The sequence below is a fragment of the Pseudophryne corroboree genome, assembly GCF_028390025.1.
Source record: "Pseudophryne corroboree isolate aPseCor3 chromosome 3 unlocalized genomic scaffold, aPseCor3.hap2 SUPER_3_unloc_2, whole genome shotgun sequence".
Classification (NCBI taxonomy): domain Eukaryota; kingdom Metazoa; phylum Chordata; class Amphibia; order Anura; family Myobatrachidae; genus Pseudophryne; species Pseudophryne corroboree.
This window is the reverse complement of record NW_026967508.1, coordinates 1,460,326-1,476,732: the sequence shown is the minus strand read 5'-3', so window position 1 is coordinate 1,476,732 and position 16,407 is coordinate 1,460,326. Positions and strand designations below refer to the sequence as shown.

The following is a 16,407-nucleotide window of genomic DNA, read 5'->3' as shown; positions in this document are numbered from 1 at the left end:
GTACTGTGGGATTTTTGGAGCTATCCTACCATCTTTTACTTGCACAACTACTGGAGCTACGTTTGCCATCAATCCAGTGTCTTGTCCGTCTTTAGTCCACAGTGACTCTGGTATCTGGGATGTCATCTCTTCTACTTGGGATGGAGTCCTATTTGTCATAATGGTATGTGACATTAATTTTGATGGGGAGTCTAACATGTCTCGCACTTCCTGAGCGTGATTCTCAGGTATGTCCAAGAATACACCTTCAGGAGTACAATAAATGACGCACCCCATTTTACACAATAAGTCTCTTCCCAGGAGATTAGTCGGTGCCGATGCAGCCAGCAAAAAGGAATGCTTGGTATGTAAAGGCCCTATTGTAATCTCGGCTGGTTTGCTAACAGGGTAATGCTGGACTACTCCCGTTACTCCCATGGCTGGAATTGTCTTACCAGTGGTTCTCATGCCCACTGTCGAATTTATCACTGATTTGGCCGCCCCCGTATCTACAAGAAAGTTTATTGATTTACCAGCTACATTAATTGCAATTTCGGGTTCACTTCCAAGACTTGCAATCAATTTTACTGGCTGCAGATTACAGGTATGGCCACACCCCTATTGGGTATGGTGACCTCCCTGAATCCCGCTGGCAGCAACTACTTGTGAAGGGGTTAACTGGGAACTGCCAGAAGCTTGCCAGCCTCCTTTTGGGGGATATATTTTTGTTTCCCCTGTATGTGGCTCATAACTCCGTCTCTGTGGACCCTGATCCCAATGTCGTGTGTCATGTCGTGGTCTAGGGGGTTGGTATGAGTTTTGTGAATTTTTCACTCTACAGTCTCGTGCCATGTGTCCCTGTCTATGACAAGAATAACAAGTTACCACATTTGACTTACCCACAGGGTTTGGTGATTTATACAAAGGCTGCCTTGTGGTCAGGGCCTGTATACTTACGGCCATTAATTTATCACCTTGTAATTCCCTGTGTCTGGTGATATTGCGATCGTGATCAATAGCTGCCTCTCTCAAAGTAGCCACCGACAGACCTCGCCAACATGGTTGCGTGGTCTGTACCCTTGTCTTTAATGCCTCTTTTAAACCATCCATTAGTACAGATACTGCTACTTCTCGATGGTTTATGTTTGTTTTAATGTCCTCTATGCCTGTGTATTTTGCCATTTCTAGTAATGCCCTGTGAAAATATTCTGCAGCAGTTTCTGACTCTTTTTGTTTAATGGAGAAAATCTTGTTCCATTTAACTACAGCTGGAAAATACTCCTTTAACTGTAAACTTATCCTTTTTACATTGTCTTGGTTGTACACATCTGTAAGAGGTACATCCTGATCCAATCCACAGTCAGCTAAAAATTGAGCTGAGTCGACATTGGAGGTTAAACATGCCCTCAGTAATATCTGCCAGTCTTTGTTATTTGGCTCTACAGTGTTTCCTAGGTCTCTGATGTATTTCTGGCTAGCAACTAGATCTTTCCTAGGATCAGGGAATTCAGACACTATGGTTCTTAATTCCATTCGGGAAAACGGGCTGTACATGGCAATGTTTCTGATAGGAGTGACTCCTGTAGTGTCCGTTTTCCCATTTGGAACTGCGATTACCCTAACGGGAGCAAGTTTAATAATCTCATTCTGATTAGATTCTACAGCCTGTGGTGAAATGGTTTCAGCATAGTGTAAGGTGCCGTACTTACCCGTAGATACGACCTCACCTGTCCCTCCGCTAGGGGCCTTTGTTACTAATCTTAAGGGTTGGGCCGTGCCTACTGTTGTTTCTAATATGGTGGCTGCTAGAGAGAGCGCCGATATTGTTGCCGATTCGTCCTCTTGATCACACTCCTGGGGAAAGTTCAAAACAGGGTACAACTTGCACGGGTTAATACTTGCATTGGTTAACTTATTAACATTTACACAGTTGCTAAGTGTTTGTTTGTTACACCCTAGTGCGTCATTCTCCGCAACCAATTTCTCTCCTGATATGTATGGTGGCGGCGGGGCCGTGGCTATCAGTTTCCTGATAGGATTAGATCCCGCCGCCTGAGCCAATCCTCTCTGTATTTCACCCTCCTGTTGCCATAACTGCAAATAATCATAATGTTTGATTCGTCTCTTTGCTGATTTAATGAGACATATCCTCCTCCTTAGATTTTGTAACACTTCTGGGCTAAAGCTGCCTACTCTTGGGAACTTCTCCCCGTCATGTACCGTCATTCTCTCCCATTCATCACATAAAACCTCTGTGTGTGAACCGTATTTTTCACACATTACGTACCTTGCCGACCCGATTGGTCGGTTTACTGAATCAACCCGAACCGAGGTTGATCGCCCCCTACCTGAACAATTGGCCCCCATACCTGCAGGTGTTGCTTTCTTCAGCCAACCCTTACAAAAACCAAAATGTTCAAGATAGGCTGACGGTGGCGGTTTACCGAGTACCCCACTCACTCGCCCACGCCGACCAATACGACCTACACACTGCTCTAGTGCTGGCGTACTCGACCCAGGGCCCCTGCGACCTGAACCTCTATTTACTGGAACATGCGAGGGTGATCCGCAGAGCACTTACTCTTTCCAGTAACTATTGGTTGCTGGATAGTTCCTTAGTGACCAGCGAACTTCCCTTAAAATAAAAAAAATTACACAAATCACGTTAGAATGTACAAATAGTGTTTATGACCCATTTCGTACACAAATGGTACTGGTCAGACTAACTAATGCACACAATTACGTGCGGTACAATCGTTCAGTACATAAGCAACTAATCTTATGTACGGAGCGACCAACGGAATCGAAAATTACGGCTGCGAATTCCTTCAGCCAGAGCTTTATGGCCTATATGGGTTCCGCACCAACCCTTCCTGGTGTTGTGCTACTTGTCTCTATAGCGGACTTCTTAGTCTGCTGTAACTGGACCTCCTGGTCTTGTTATAAGACCTCCTGGTCTGCTGCTACAGTGTGACCTCCTGGTCTGCTACACTCTAATGCTCAAATTTTATGTTTAACAAGGGATGCCTCCCTAGCCACCATGTACGTCACTTACATGCATGTACCTCACGAGAACTCGACTTCTTTGTGGTTCAACCTCAAAAATTGTATAAACTTATATATGCAAAACACTCACTCACCACATGTACACTTTTGTTTCTATTTCTATTTCTGCGCAGAAATTTTCTTTCCTTTAGACCAGATGTGTTGTAAATTTGGAGAAGGATCTGTTAGTCTAAATTTCGGACACTAAAATAGACTTGCGCTATTTATCGCGTTGCCACCTTTTTCGCCTGTTAAAATAACACTAGCGTGTGATTTGAGTTACGTGGGCGTACCCGGACGCTCCGTTGCGTAATATACGCTGCGTGCGTCGGCCTTTGAGTTGCGTACGCGAGTCTCAGCCCTTTGTTAGAGACACGTGTACACAAAGCAAATATCCACCGCAACACAATTTACACGTTTATCAATGTAGATGATCCTCGATCATCTCCCGAACACCACACCAATCTCTCCTTGTATCTTTAGGTAGAGCTGCGTGCGTGCTTTGCTATTTATCCCTTAATGTATTACTTTTACACTTTAACTATGAAATAGCGACAAATCTCTCTTAGCACGTTTATCAATTATAAAATGGCAAACAGGAGAGTGATATATGAAAATACACGAATAAAAAGAAATGCAGATATGCGTGTGTGCGTACGCAAGACAGAAATAAACAGTTTTAAAAAAAACACTAGCGTGTTGTTCTTACCTCCGGTTCCGGATTCCTTCAGCACCCTTTACTAAGCGAAGCAGACGCTTATCCAGACAGCACTACGAGGAATATGATCTCCCGCCCTTTGCTGATGGATAATGTCTGCTGAAATTACCTAGCAGAGATATGTGAAGGACGGACGAGCCGCCAATTGATAAAGCTAAATATTTATCTTACTTAAAACCCTTTAAGAGGTCTAAGAACACTGTACGCTATTGACGTCTGGAGTACCATAAGGGTACGCACGTTGCGTAACAATCGCTTAGCCGTAGTCGAGACGCTCAAGCGGCACGTTCGCTCACGGCCAAGAGATCACAGGCAGGCACGCTATTGGCTGCCGACTAACGTAATGGTTCGCTATAGCGTAGCGGACGCTCGGGACCACGAGGAGATCACCAGCGGCGCAGACGCTCACAATGTTAAACCTTTATATGTAAACCATGAACAATGTATTATGCAGGAAAACCTTAGTGTAGTGGTAGGGTGTAGATGCAACACAGTGTAACCTTATTAACTTAAAAGCTGTTCGAGCGTCTCCGACGCTCTGAGAATACTTAACACTATAAGAAATACACAAATACCGGGCTTAGGGTCTAACGCCTTATATGAATGTTATACTTGCAAAAGAATAATACAATACAAGTCATACACTACCAATATAACATAGACTAACTAACCAGATAACTACACAGGAAATACAATACAATACAATTACGTTTAAGGGAAAATGAGAGAGGAAGAGAGAGAGAGAGAGAGAGAGAGAGATATGGCTCACAATAACAATAAAGACAATATGATTGCGGAGAAAACTTACGCACAAGGGGAACGATCGCATGCGCCTTTCTGAATATCCAGCTCCCGATTATCAGTGATGAGAACCGTTGAAGAGAGTGAGCTGGATACGATCGGCTTGTCTATTTATGCCCCACACACAATACAATTCAATGGTCCCTACAATCTCATTGTTCATTGGACACAGGAATTCGTCTTCGCATTATAACAAAAGGTCATAGGTTGATTCATACAGGTGGGCTGTGTCTACTTCCAACTGCTCAGGTGGGTGGGAAACTAGGTTTCCCGCCGCATGGATAAGTAAGTGCAAATAATAGTAAATGGACATAAACTTCTTATGTCCATAACTATTCGCACGAGCGATTAATCCGCTTCAAACCAACACCGGAATATTGCTAATTAAATACTCTTCCGATGGATACTAAACACCACTGTATGACCCATGTCTGACCCTTCGTATCAAACAAAGAGGGATCTCTCTGTCCATGAACATGCTATATTAACTAAACTTTCAGAATCTATCAAAGGGACCATAATCTACAAAATACATTATATAGTTAAAATATGTAACGATTGAGTCGCACGCTACGCACACATAAACTCTACCGTAAATGTGCATACCGTGCGCCTGCGGGTGCACGTAACAGCAGGTATGCGCACGCACGGGAGAGCGCACGCATGCGCAGCGCGGACCTGTATGAGGTGCAAATATGGTAGTGTGCATCGTGGTATTTTTCTGACTTTGACACCTCCTTAGCCCGCCGTTTCGGATAGAGCTCTGAGTACATTAACCTGCTTTCTTGGTTCCAAAATGGAGCTCTGAGTACGTTTGCCAGCCGTTCTAGGTGCTGGAGTTTTGGAATGAAGCTCAGTGTGTCTTAATTAACTGTGCCAATTACTAGAATGGTGCTGTGAGTACGTTTGCCAGCCGTTCTAGGTGCTGGAGTTTTGGAATGAAGCTCAGTGTGTCTTAATTATCTGTGCCAATTACTGGAATGGTGCTGTGAGTACATTAGCCAGCCATTCTAGATGCCGGAGTAGAGCTCGGAGTATGTTTGCCAGTCGTGCCAGAGTGGAGCCTAGCAGGGGAATTCGTGTGATATGCCACCAAGAATCACTGCGATGCCACACCTGCGCACATATATGCCAGATACAGTGGGGCCAACATCGCTAATTGGCGTGATTTGCTATGTCAGAACATCTAGTCCTTCACGCTGAATTCCCCATAGTGTACCTTAACCATCTGTGCCAAGTACAGGATTGGAGCTCTGAGTAAGTTAGCAAGCTGTTCCGGGGTCCAGATTAGAGCTCTGAGTATGTTAGTCAGCTGTTCTAGGTAGGCATGGCCATCGGTAGGTTATCCATCGATGGTACCCTCGGTGGATAACCTTGATGGTGGGAAACAATTTGAATGGGATCCATTGATGGTTTTGCCCATCGTTAGTCACCATTACTTTAGTATTGAACTAGACGTGGGCCAATCAGAGCCCGGGGGCGTGGCTTAGTGGGTGTCAGGGGGTGGAGCTATAATCTGTGTCCCTGACACCCTAGAGAGATAAAAAAAAAAAATATTTGATTGCTCTTTATCATCCGGTGGTGGGAAACCATCTGGTTCTCCCCCATCGATGGTAAAAGTAGTTACCATCGTTCATAGACCATAAATGATTTTGAATCATCGATGGTCGATGGCCATCCCTAGTTCTGGGTGCCAAAATGGAGCTCTGACTACGTTAGCCAGCTGTTTTGAGGTCCAGAATGGAGCTCTAAGTGTGATAGCCAGCCGGAATGTAGCAGTTCTACGGCACACATCAGTCACGGTACCGTCTTCATCAACATAAAGCAACCACATTATTACTACAGTGCTGATAATAACCTCCCCCTGGCCCCTCACCTCCTACCTCGACTATATAGAATTATGTATCCTAGATGTCCTCTGTGCAGGAGTCCGGCAGCCATTTTCTTGTATATCAGTCCGGCAGCAGCATACGTTCCCAGGCCGTGTAGTGACGTCAGGTCCATTTTCCCCTGGTCTCAGCTCCATCGTTTTCCACAAGGCAGCAGGAACAGAGAGCAGCCATTGCTGTGTCTGGAAGCAGGTAATGATATTTTTTTATTATTATTATATAGGTTGAGCAATTGTGATTTCATGTTGCTGTACTACAGGGGGAGCAGCCACTGATTCCTTGTTATAGTGCAGCCGGAGCAGCCCCTGGTTTTGCATTATCATTGTACAGCATACTTGCCGACTTCTGGGCTGCTCTCTCCGGGAGAGAGCAGCCCGTCGGCTCAACAGGGGGGGGCTGGATGTCAGGTGACGTGCAAGGGGGGCGGGCCAGAGACGGGACGGGGGCAGAACGGGGGCGGATTGGAGGCGGGACGGGGCGTGGCTTCGGAAGCCCGTCATTTAAGCCACGCCCCCCGCTGTGTAATGCCGCGATTACCGGCATTATACAGCAGGGGGCGTGGTTACGATGACGCGATTCAACAATCGCGTCATCGCCTGCCCGGACCGCCCACTTTACTCGTTAAGTGGGCGGCGGGCAGGGGGTGACCCCCGTAAATCGGGAGACTTGCCTGCTCTTCCGGGGGGCCGGGAGGGTCACCTGTTTTTCGGGAGCCTCCCGGCCATTCCGGGAGGGTAGGCAAGTATGTTGTACAGGTGGCTGACACACTAGTGTCCTATTACTGTGGCGCAGACTCCGCTATGACTATAATAGAGGTGGCGCAGACCCAGCTGTTCCTATAATACAGGCAGCGCTGACACCAGTGTCTCTATAATACAGGTGGCGCAGATCCCACTGTTACTGTAATACATTTGGTGCAAACTCTTCTGTTACTATAATACAGGTGGCGCAGTCTCTGCTGTTACTATAATACAGGTGGCGCAGTCTCTGCTGTTACTATAATACAGGTGGCGCAGTCTCTGCTGTTACTATAATACAGGTGGCGCAGTCTCTTCTGTTACTATAATACAGAGGGTGCAGTCTCTGCTGTTACTATAATACAGGTGGCGCAGTCTCTGCTGTTACTATAATACAGAGGGTGCAGTCTCTGCTGTTACTATAATACAGGTGGAGCAGTCTCTGCTGTTACTATAATACAGGTGGCGCAGTCTCTGCTGTTACTATAATACAGGTGGCGCAGTCTCTGCTGTTACTATAATACAGGTGGCGCAGTCTCTGCTGTTACTATAATACAGGTGGCGCAGTCTCTGCTGTTACTATAATACAGGTGGCGCAGTCTCTGCTGTTACTATAATACAGAGGGTGCAGTCTCTGCTGTTACTATAATACAGGTGGCGCAGTCTCTGCTGTTACTATAATACAGGTGGAGCAGTCTCTGCTGTTACTATAATACAGGTGGCGCAGTCTCTGCTGTTACTATAATACAGGTGGAGCAGTCTCTGCTGTTACTGTAATACATTTGGTGCAAACTCTTCTGTTACTATAATACAGGTGGCGCAGTCTCTGCTGTTACTATAATACAGGTGGCGCAGTCTCTGCTGTTACTATAATACAGGTGGCGCAGTCTCTGCTGTTACTATAATACAGGTGGCGCAGTCTCTGCTGTTACTATAATACAGGTGGCGCAGTCTCTGCTGTTACTATAATACAGAGGGTGCAGACTCCGCTGTTACTATAATACAGGTGGCGCAGTCTACTATAATACAGGTGGCGCAGTCTCTGCTGTTACTATAATACAGGTGGCGCAGTCTCTGCTGTTACTATAATACAGGTGGCGCAGTCTCTGCTGTTACTATAATACAGGTGGCGCAGTCTCTGCTGTTACTATAATACAGGTGGCGCAGTCTCTGCTGTTACTATAATACAGGTGGCGCAGTCTCTGCTGTTACTATAATACAGGTGGCGCAGTCTCTGCTGTTACTATAATACAGGTGGCGCAGTCTCTGCTGTCACTATAATACAGGTGGCGCAGTCTCTGCTGTTACTATAATACAGAGGGTGCAGACTCCGCTGTTTCTATAATACAGGTGGCGCAGTCTCTGCTGTTACTATAATACAGGTGGCGCAGTCTCTGCTGTTACTATAATACAGGTGGCGCAGTCTCTGCTGTTACTATAATACAGAGGGTGCAGACTCCGCTGTTTCTATAATACAGGTGGCACAGTCTCTGCTGTTACTATAATACAGGTGACGCAGTCTCTGCTGTTACTATAATACAGAGGGTGCAGACTCCGCTGTTACTATAATACAGGTGGCGCAGTCTCTGCTGTTACTATAATACAGGTGGCGCAGTCTCTACTGTTCCTATAATACAGGTGGCGCAGTCTCTACTGTTACTATAATACAGGTGGCGCAGTCTCTACTGTTACTATAATACAGGTGGCGCAGTCTCTGCTGTTACTATAATACAGGTGGCGCAGTCTCTACTGTTACTATAATACAGGTGGCGCAGTCTCTGCTGTTACTATAATACAGGTGGCGCAGTCTCTGCTGTTACTATAATACAGAGGGTGCAGACTCCGCTGTTTCTATAATACAGGTGGCGCAGTCTCTGCTGTTACTATAATACAGGTGGCGCAGTCTCTGCTGTTACTATAATACAGGTGGCGCAGTCTCTGCTGTTACTATAATACAGGTGGCGCAGTCTCTGCTGTTACTATAATACAGGTGGGGCAATCTACTCTGCTAATATAAACAGGTGGTGTTGCAGTCTCCACTGTTACTATTGTGTAATATATGTGGCGCAGTCTACTCTGTTACTATAATACCGGTGGCGCAGTCTACTCTGTTACTATAATACCGGTGGCGCAGTCTACTCTGTTACTATAATACAGGTGGCGCAGACTCCACGGTTACCATAATACAGGTGGTGCAGACGCCACGGTTACTATAATACAGGTGGTGCAGACTCCGCGGTTACTATAATACAGGTGGTGCAGACTCCGCGGTTACTATAATACAGGTGGTGCAGACTCCGCGGTTACTATAATACAGGTGGCGCAGACTCCGCGGTTACTATAATACAGGTGGCGCAGACTCCGCGGTTACTATAATACAGGTGGCGCAGACTCCACGGTTACTATAATACAGGTGGCGCAGACTCCACGGTTACTATAATACCGGTGGCGCAGACTCCGCGGTTACTATAATACAGGTGGCGCAGACTCCACGGTTACTATAATACCGGTGGCGCAGACTCCGCGGTTACTATAATACAGGTGGCGCAGACTCCACGGTTACTATAATACAGGTGGCGCAGACTCCGCGGTTACTGTAATACAGGTGGCCCAGACTCCACGGTTACTGTAATACAGGTGGCCCAGACTCCACGGTTACTATAATACAGGTGGCCCAGACTCCACGGTTACCACAATACAGGTGGTGCTAGTTTGTCCTCAGGCACTGTCACACCTTCTGTTCGACGGCCTAACCGGATGAGTTCCTCCCTTAGTGCCCGGAGGTCACTGCTAAGGGCCAGCTCCACATACGATGAGATACCTTATCACTGTTCTGCCACCTGAAGCAGCGGTGGTTTCTCCACAGAGCAGGTTCCCCGCAGCTCTAGATCCGTTACCCGAGGCAGCACTCTCCTCCTCAGCGGCAGGCTGGGAACCAGTCACGCTCAGTTCCCTGCAGCAGAGGCTGGCTCTCCTTTTCTCCTGTGGTGCTCTCTGCTTCTCGTTCAGTCTAGCAGCCTCCCGTGTCGCATCTACCTGCTGGCAGCTGCTGGGCCCCTGACACCCTTCACACTGGTGCCGGCCCTTACACTTGATCCGCACCGCAGCAGTGACTTCCCCTCAGGGCACTGCCACTGCTTCTCCTCATTCATTCCGGCAGCATCCTGTGTCACAGCTACCTGCTGACACCCCCGCACATGCGGTACACCCTCTCACTATCTGCTAGACTCTCCAGGGTTGCTCATGAGCCTCATCTCACTATTAACTGACCCGAGCGGGATGTACTAAGCCTTGAAAAGTTATAATTTCACTGTCATAAAGATGACAGGAGCTGTTTGGCTGGTACTTTATCTCCGTCCACTTTATCTCCATCCAAGGCTTAGTAAATAGACCCCTTTATCACCGTAAAATTATCGCTTTTCAAGGCTTAGTACATCTGGTGTGATGGCTTTTGGGAACCCCTAGAGGTCCCTCTCTGCATAACTTTCCCCACAGCACCAATGACGGGATCCCTCCTCGCATCACTCTCTGGGGTAAATGTATGAAGGAGTGATAAGAGTGGAGAAGTTGCCCATGACAACCAATCAGCTACTCTGTATAATTTTATAGTATGCAAATTATAGATGTTACTTCAATGCTGATTGGTTGCCATGGGTAACTTCTCCACTGGCTCAAGTCTCTCTTATAACTACTTCATACATTTACCCCTCTGTCTTGATCTCTTTCTTCACTGTTCAACAGGTCCACGTAAATAACACTATAAAGTACATTTTAGGAAAAACATTACACACAGCTGTAAATGGCATATAACAATTTACCATGAATCCCAGAGAGAGGCTTGCATATACCCAAGGTGAGAATTTGCATTATATGCATATCCAATAGAAAATAGAAAAAAATATAACATGGGGAGGGCGGGAATTGCAGCCGCGGGTTGTGCTATTCAATTTAAATACCGAGAATGGGACACGGTGATATGAAACAAATGAGTGCTAAAAAAGGTGAATTATAACACCGTGGGTTTAAGTAGGAACAATTAGTCTCAATATTATTACCCAATGGACATGTATTTATTTATTTATTACCATAGAAATAAAAATGATCCAAACAAGAGACAATAGTTAGTAGCAACTGTACAAAAATAAGAGAAAATATGTGTTTATGGCCTCCTTAGCCCGCCGTTTCGGATGGAGCTCTGAGTACATTAACCTGCTGTTCTTGGTTCCAAAATGGAGCTCTGAGTATGTTTGCCAGCCGTTCTAGGTGCTGGAGTTCTGAAATGAAGCTCAGTGTGTCTTAACCGTCTGTGCCAATTACTGGAATGGTGCTGTGAGTACAGACTATGTTTGCCAGTCGTGCCGGAATGGAGCCTAGCAGGGGAATTCGTGTGATGTGCCACCAAGTATCTCTGCAATGGCCACCTGTGCACATATCTGCCAGATGGGTGTGGTTCGTTTTATCGACAGTATCTAGGTCGACAATGTTTAGGTCGACCACTATAGGTCGACAGTCACTAGGTCGACATGGATGGAAGGTCGACAGGGTTTCTAGGTCGACATGTGCTAGGTCGACAGGTCTAAAGGTCGACATGAGGATTTTTTTATTTATTTTTTGGTGTCGTTTTCTTCGTAAAGTGACCGGGATCCCAAATTAGTGCACCGCTTCGCTCACCATGCTTCGGGCATGGTGCCTTCGCTTCGCTCGGCACACTTTACCGTTCCAATCGTAGTCCACGTGGATCGTTAAGTATGAAAAAATCCACAAAAAAAATGTGAAAAACTCATGTCGACCTTTAGACCTGCCGACCTAGCACATGTCGACCTAGAAACCCTGTCGACCTTCCATCCATGTCGACCTAGTGACTGTCGACCTATAGTGGTCGGTCGACCTAAACATTGTCGACCTAGACACTGTCGATCTTCAGACCGGATCCCCTGCCAGATACAGTGGGGCCAACATCGCTAATTGGCGTGATTTGCCATTTCAGAACATCTAGTCCTTCACGCTAAATTCCCCATAGTGTACCTTAACCGTCTGTGCCAAGTACAGGAATGGAGCTCTGAGTAAGTTAGCCAGCTGTTCCGGGGTCCGGATTAGAGCTCTGAGTATGTTAGCCAGCTGTTCTGGGTAGGGATGGCCATCGGTAGGTTATCCATCGATGGTACCCTCGGTGGATAACCTTGATGGTGGGAAACAATCTGAATGGGATCCATTGATGGTTTTGCCCATCGTTAGTCACCATTACTTTAGTATTGAACTAGACGTGGGCCAATCAGAGCCTGGGGGCGTGGCTTAGTGGGTGTCAGGGGGTGGAGCTATAATCCGTGTCCCTGACACCCTAGAGAGAGAAAAATAAAAAATATTTGATAGCTCTTTATCATCCGGTGGTGGGAAACCATCTGGTTCACCCCCATCGATGGTAAAAGTAGTTACCATCGTTCATAGACCATAAATGATTTTGAATCATCGATGGTCGATGGCCATCCCTAGTTCTGGGTGCCAAAATGGAGCTCTGACTACGTTAGCCAGCTGTTTTGAGGTCCGGAATGGAGCTCTAAGTGTGATAGCCAGCCGGAATGGTTGCCAGAATGGGGCTCTAAATACCCAAGCACTTCATTCCAGCTGCTGGAATAGGTGATAGAGTAGTAGGTCTATCAGTTTGAGTTGCCAGAAAGGGTGTTAGGTTACGAATTCCTTCTCCTTGATCTCCCGGAACAGTTCTTTTAGTACCATGGGTGTAATTAGTGCTTTGTGGCCTCACAGCAATATTTTGAATGGACCTCTGCAATAAACACATGCCTAGAGGGAGGGGATCTGCATACAAGGGGTCCACAGTAACAAGTCATCCATTACTTTACCCCCAACGCGATAGTGTAGTGGAGAGCAGTACTACTTCACAGCACTGGGGTCATGAATTCGATTCCCGACCAATGATCTGTTTGTGTGGATTCATGTTCTCCCCGTGTTTGTTTCCACCAACACTCCAAAAACATTCTTGTAGGTTAGTTGGCTTCTTGCAATAATACCCCTAGTTTGTGTTGGTGTGTCCATGTGGTAGGAAATGTAGATTGTAAGCTCCACTGGTGCAGGAACAGATGTCGGTGACTAAATATTCCCTGTACAGAGCTGCATAAATATGTGTGCACTACATAATTAACTGGTATGAAGTAGCTTTTAATAATTATATTTATTCCTAGACCTCTGGTCAGCTCCTTTTTACTAGAAGTTGCGTGAGGGTGAGATGTATCTTTTATAAATCACTGATCACTATAAGGATGGACAAGGACAGGAGTCACACAACTGAGAAAATACTAAATCTCACCCGGAGATCATCTACCTGCTGACCAGGGAGGTGAGGGAGTCTGGGAGTGTCACTGTGACATCACTTCTATCTATAGTGATAATACATGCTCATGACTGGGGAGGTGACGGGGTATGGGAGTGTCACAGTGACTTTACTTATATCTGTACAAGTAATGATATGGGTCTTGACTGGGGAAGTGAGGGGGTCTGGGCGTGTCACAGTGACATCACTCTTATCTTTATTACTAACACATGGACCTGACTGGGGAGGTGAGGGAGTCGGGGAGTGTCACAGTGATAAAACTTATGTATATAGTAATTATACAGGGACATGACTGGGGAGGTTAGGGCATCTGGGAGTGTATGTAGTGATAGTGTATTTCCCAATACACAGGATTACACAGTAGTGAAGAAGACATCTAGAGAGCATGAGACACCCAGCAGCTGTCTCTCTCTGTCAGGAGGACTGAGCAGGACCCAGTGCCCCATCACGGTGCCTCCACCTCACTCACTGATACATGAGAGGCACAATGACCAGAAAATCCTGGAACTCACCAACAAGATCATTCAGCTGCTGACTGGAGAGGTGACTGCTGGGAATGGGACATTATACAGTAACACCAGGGGATGTGTCTGGGTGATGACTGTATCATTGTGTGTGTCAGGTTCCTATTAGGTGTGAAGGTGTTGCTGTCTATTACTCCACACAGGAGGGGGAGTATATAGAGGAACACAGGGGTCTGTACAAGGACGTGATGATGGAGAATCACCGGCCCCTCACATCACTGGGTAAGAGGAGACATTCTTTTATTGTTAATGGGATAGTAGGTATGGGGGAGCCCTAGATACACATCATCTGATAATCCCATATAAACAATGTACTAAGTCACTGTGTGTCTCCTACAGATGGAGCCAGTAACATGAATACCCCAGAGAGATGTCCCCGTCCTCTTTATCCACAGGATTCTATAGATGAGAATCACAGGATCCCACAGGAGAATCAGGTAGGTGGGATTTAGGGTCTTGCCAAATATCAACATGCAAAACTAAGTTTCTCTAACGTCCTAGTGGATACTGGGGTATAGTATATTATCATGGGGTATAGATCGGGTCCATTGGAGCCTGGCACTTTAAGAAATCAATAGTGAGTGCTGGCTCCTCCCCTCTATGCCCCTCCTAGCAGACTGAGTTTAGAAAAATGTGCCCAAGGAGCTGGGTGCATTCTGTTGCTCTCCAGAGAGTTTTCTTCAGAAATGAATTTTAGTTTATTATTTTCAGGCACACTGGTTGGCAACCAGTCTGCCAGCGTCGTGGGACTTAGGGAAGGGGACCGAACCAACTTCCTCAGAGTTAATGGTTCGTATCCTCGCTGAAAGAACACTGAGCTCCTGAGGTGCTGTTTCTCATACCCCTCGGGTGTGAGCCCACACCACCAGCACGCCGCCACCCCTAACAGATGCCGAAGCAAGTGCAGTGAGTGATACGCCTGGGGACCCGGTTAGCTGGTCCCTGGTGCAAATGGTGGCATGAAGGGACAGTGATCACCCGTCTACGGACTGCGGTGCACGCTGTGTACCCACACTGGCAGTATACTTTAAAAAGGGGGTTGCGCATACTCTCTTTTTACACATAATGGAGAAGCCAGTATACATAATTCAGAGGGACCGTGTGCCATTTAAGTGGGCGGGGCTTCCCAGAGAGTGGAACCAGAGGCTAGAAGGCGCCATTTCCTGCTGCGGCTCTGAATAGGCTGCATGCAGAGACTGCTCCTCCAGGACCCACTGAATCACCAATTGTACTGGTACCAGGGGGTTATAGAGAAGTGGGGCACATAGTCAGCGGTTATACCGCCGTGAGGTAAATTACACATGAGAGATACCCAGCAGGGGCGCTGCTCTGATCTGAGGTATTGTGTGCTGGTGCCATTCCTCTCTGTGTCACTCCATTCAGGGTTGTCTGGAATAAGTGAGCTGTCTCACTAATACTGCACTGTGTTTCTTACTTGACTATGTTTTCTGCTAAGTATGTCTGCAAATAAATCTGTGTGTACTTCATGCAAGGTTTACACCTTCCTCACAGGGGTCTCCTCTGTGTACCTAATGCAGGAACCGGAGTGGATGGAATCATTTAAAACCATGATTACAAATATAAATTCAGAGTTAGCTACGGCTAAGCAAGAAAGGTAAACCCTGAAACAGTCTATGGACACTCTCACGTTAGCTGCTGCCGACCACAGACAAGCTCCTCAGCCCCACCTGTTGGTCTCTCATAAAGGCACTCTCCCACAGATAATGCAGTCTGACTCTGATTCTGAATGACCAGGGTTAGATGAGGGAGATGTAGAGGTGGACGAGGATAATTCCCTGTCCCTGGGAGTTGAGGCCCTAATTTATACTATTAGAGAGGTCCTCAATATTCCAGATAAGGAAGCAGAACCAGCAGAGGAATTGTTTTTTAACGTGAAACCAAAGTCTTCTGCAACCTTTCCGGTTTCTAAGGAATTAGATTCCCTTGCAAGGGCAGCATGAATAAATCCTGACAAAAAAAATGTATTACAGGTTGAGTATCCCTTATCCAAAATGCTTGGGACCAGAGGAATTTTGGATATCGGATTTTTCTGTATTTTGGAATAATTGCATACCATAACGAGATATTATGGTGATGGGACCTAAATCTAAGCACAGAATGCATTTATGTTTCATATATACCTTATACACACAGCCTGAAGGTAATTTTAGCCAATATTTTTTATAACTTTGTGCATTAAACAAAGTGTGTGTACATTCACAGAATTCATTTATGTGTCATATACACCTTATACACACAGTCTGAAGTTCATTTAATACAATATTTTTAATAACTTTGAGTATTAAACAAAGTTTGTGTACACTGAGTCATCAAAAAACAAAGGTTTCACTATCTCAGTCTCACTCAA

The 16,407-nt window shown here is 46.1% G+C and overlaps 1 protein-coding gene across 1 annotated transcript in view; it reads left to right on the top strand.

The window, feature by feature from the left end:
• The first annotated feature begins 5,870 nt into the window (after window positions 1-5,870).
• Window positions 5,871-16,407, top strand: part of LOC134983618 (zinc finger protein 436-like) — a 48,998-nt gene continuing 38,461 nt past the window's right edge. Inside the window, exons 1-5 of the mRNA XM_063949294.1 lie at window positions 5,871-5,880; window positions 6,470-6,624; window positions 13,867-14,058; window positions 14,138-14,261; window positions 14,379-14,476. Coding sequence (XP_063805364.1) covers window positions 5,871-5,880; window positions 6,470-6,624; window positions 13,867-14,058; window positions 14,138-14,261; window positions 14,379-14,476 — 579 coding nt within the window. The remainder of the gene's footprint in view (window positions 5,881-6,469; window positions 6,625-13,866; window positions 14,059-14,137; window positions 14,262-14,378; window positions 14,477-16,407) is intronic.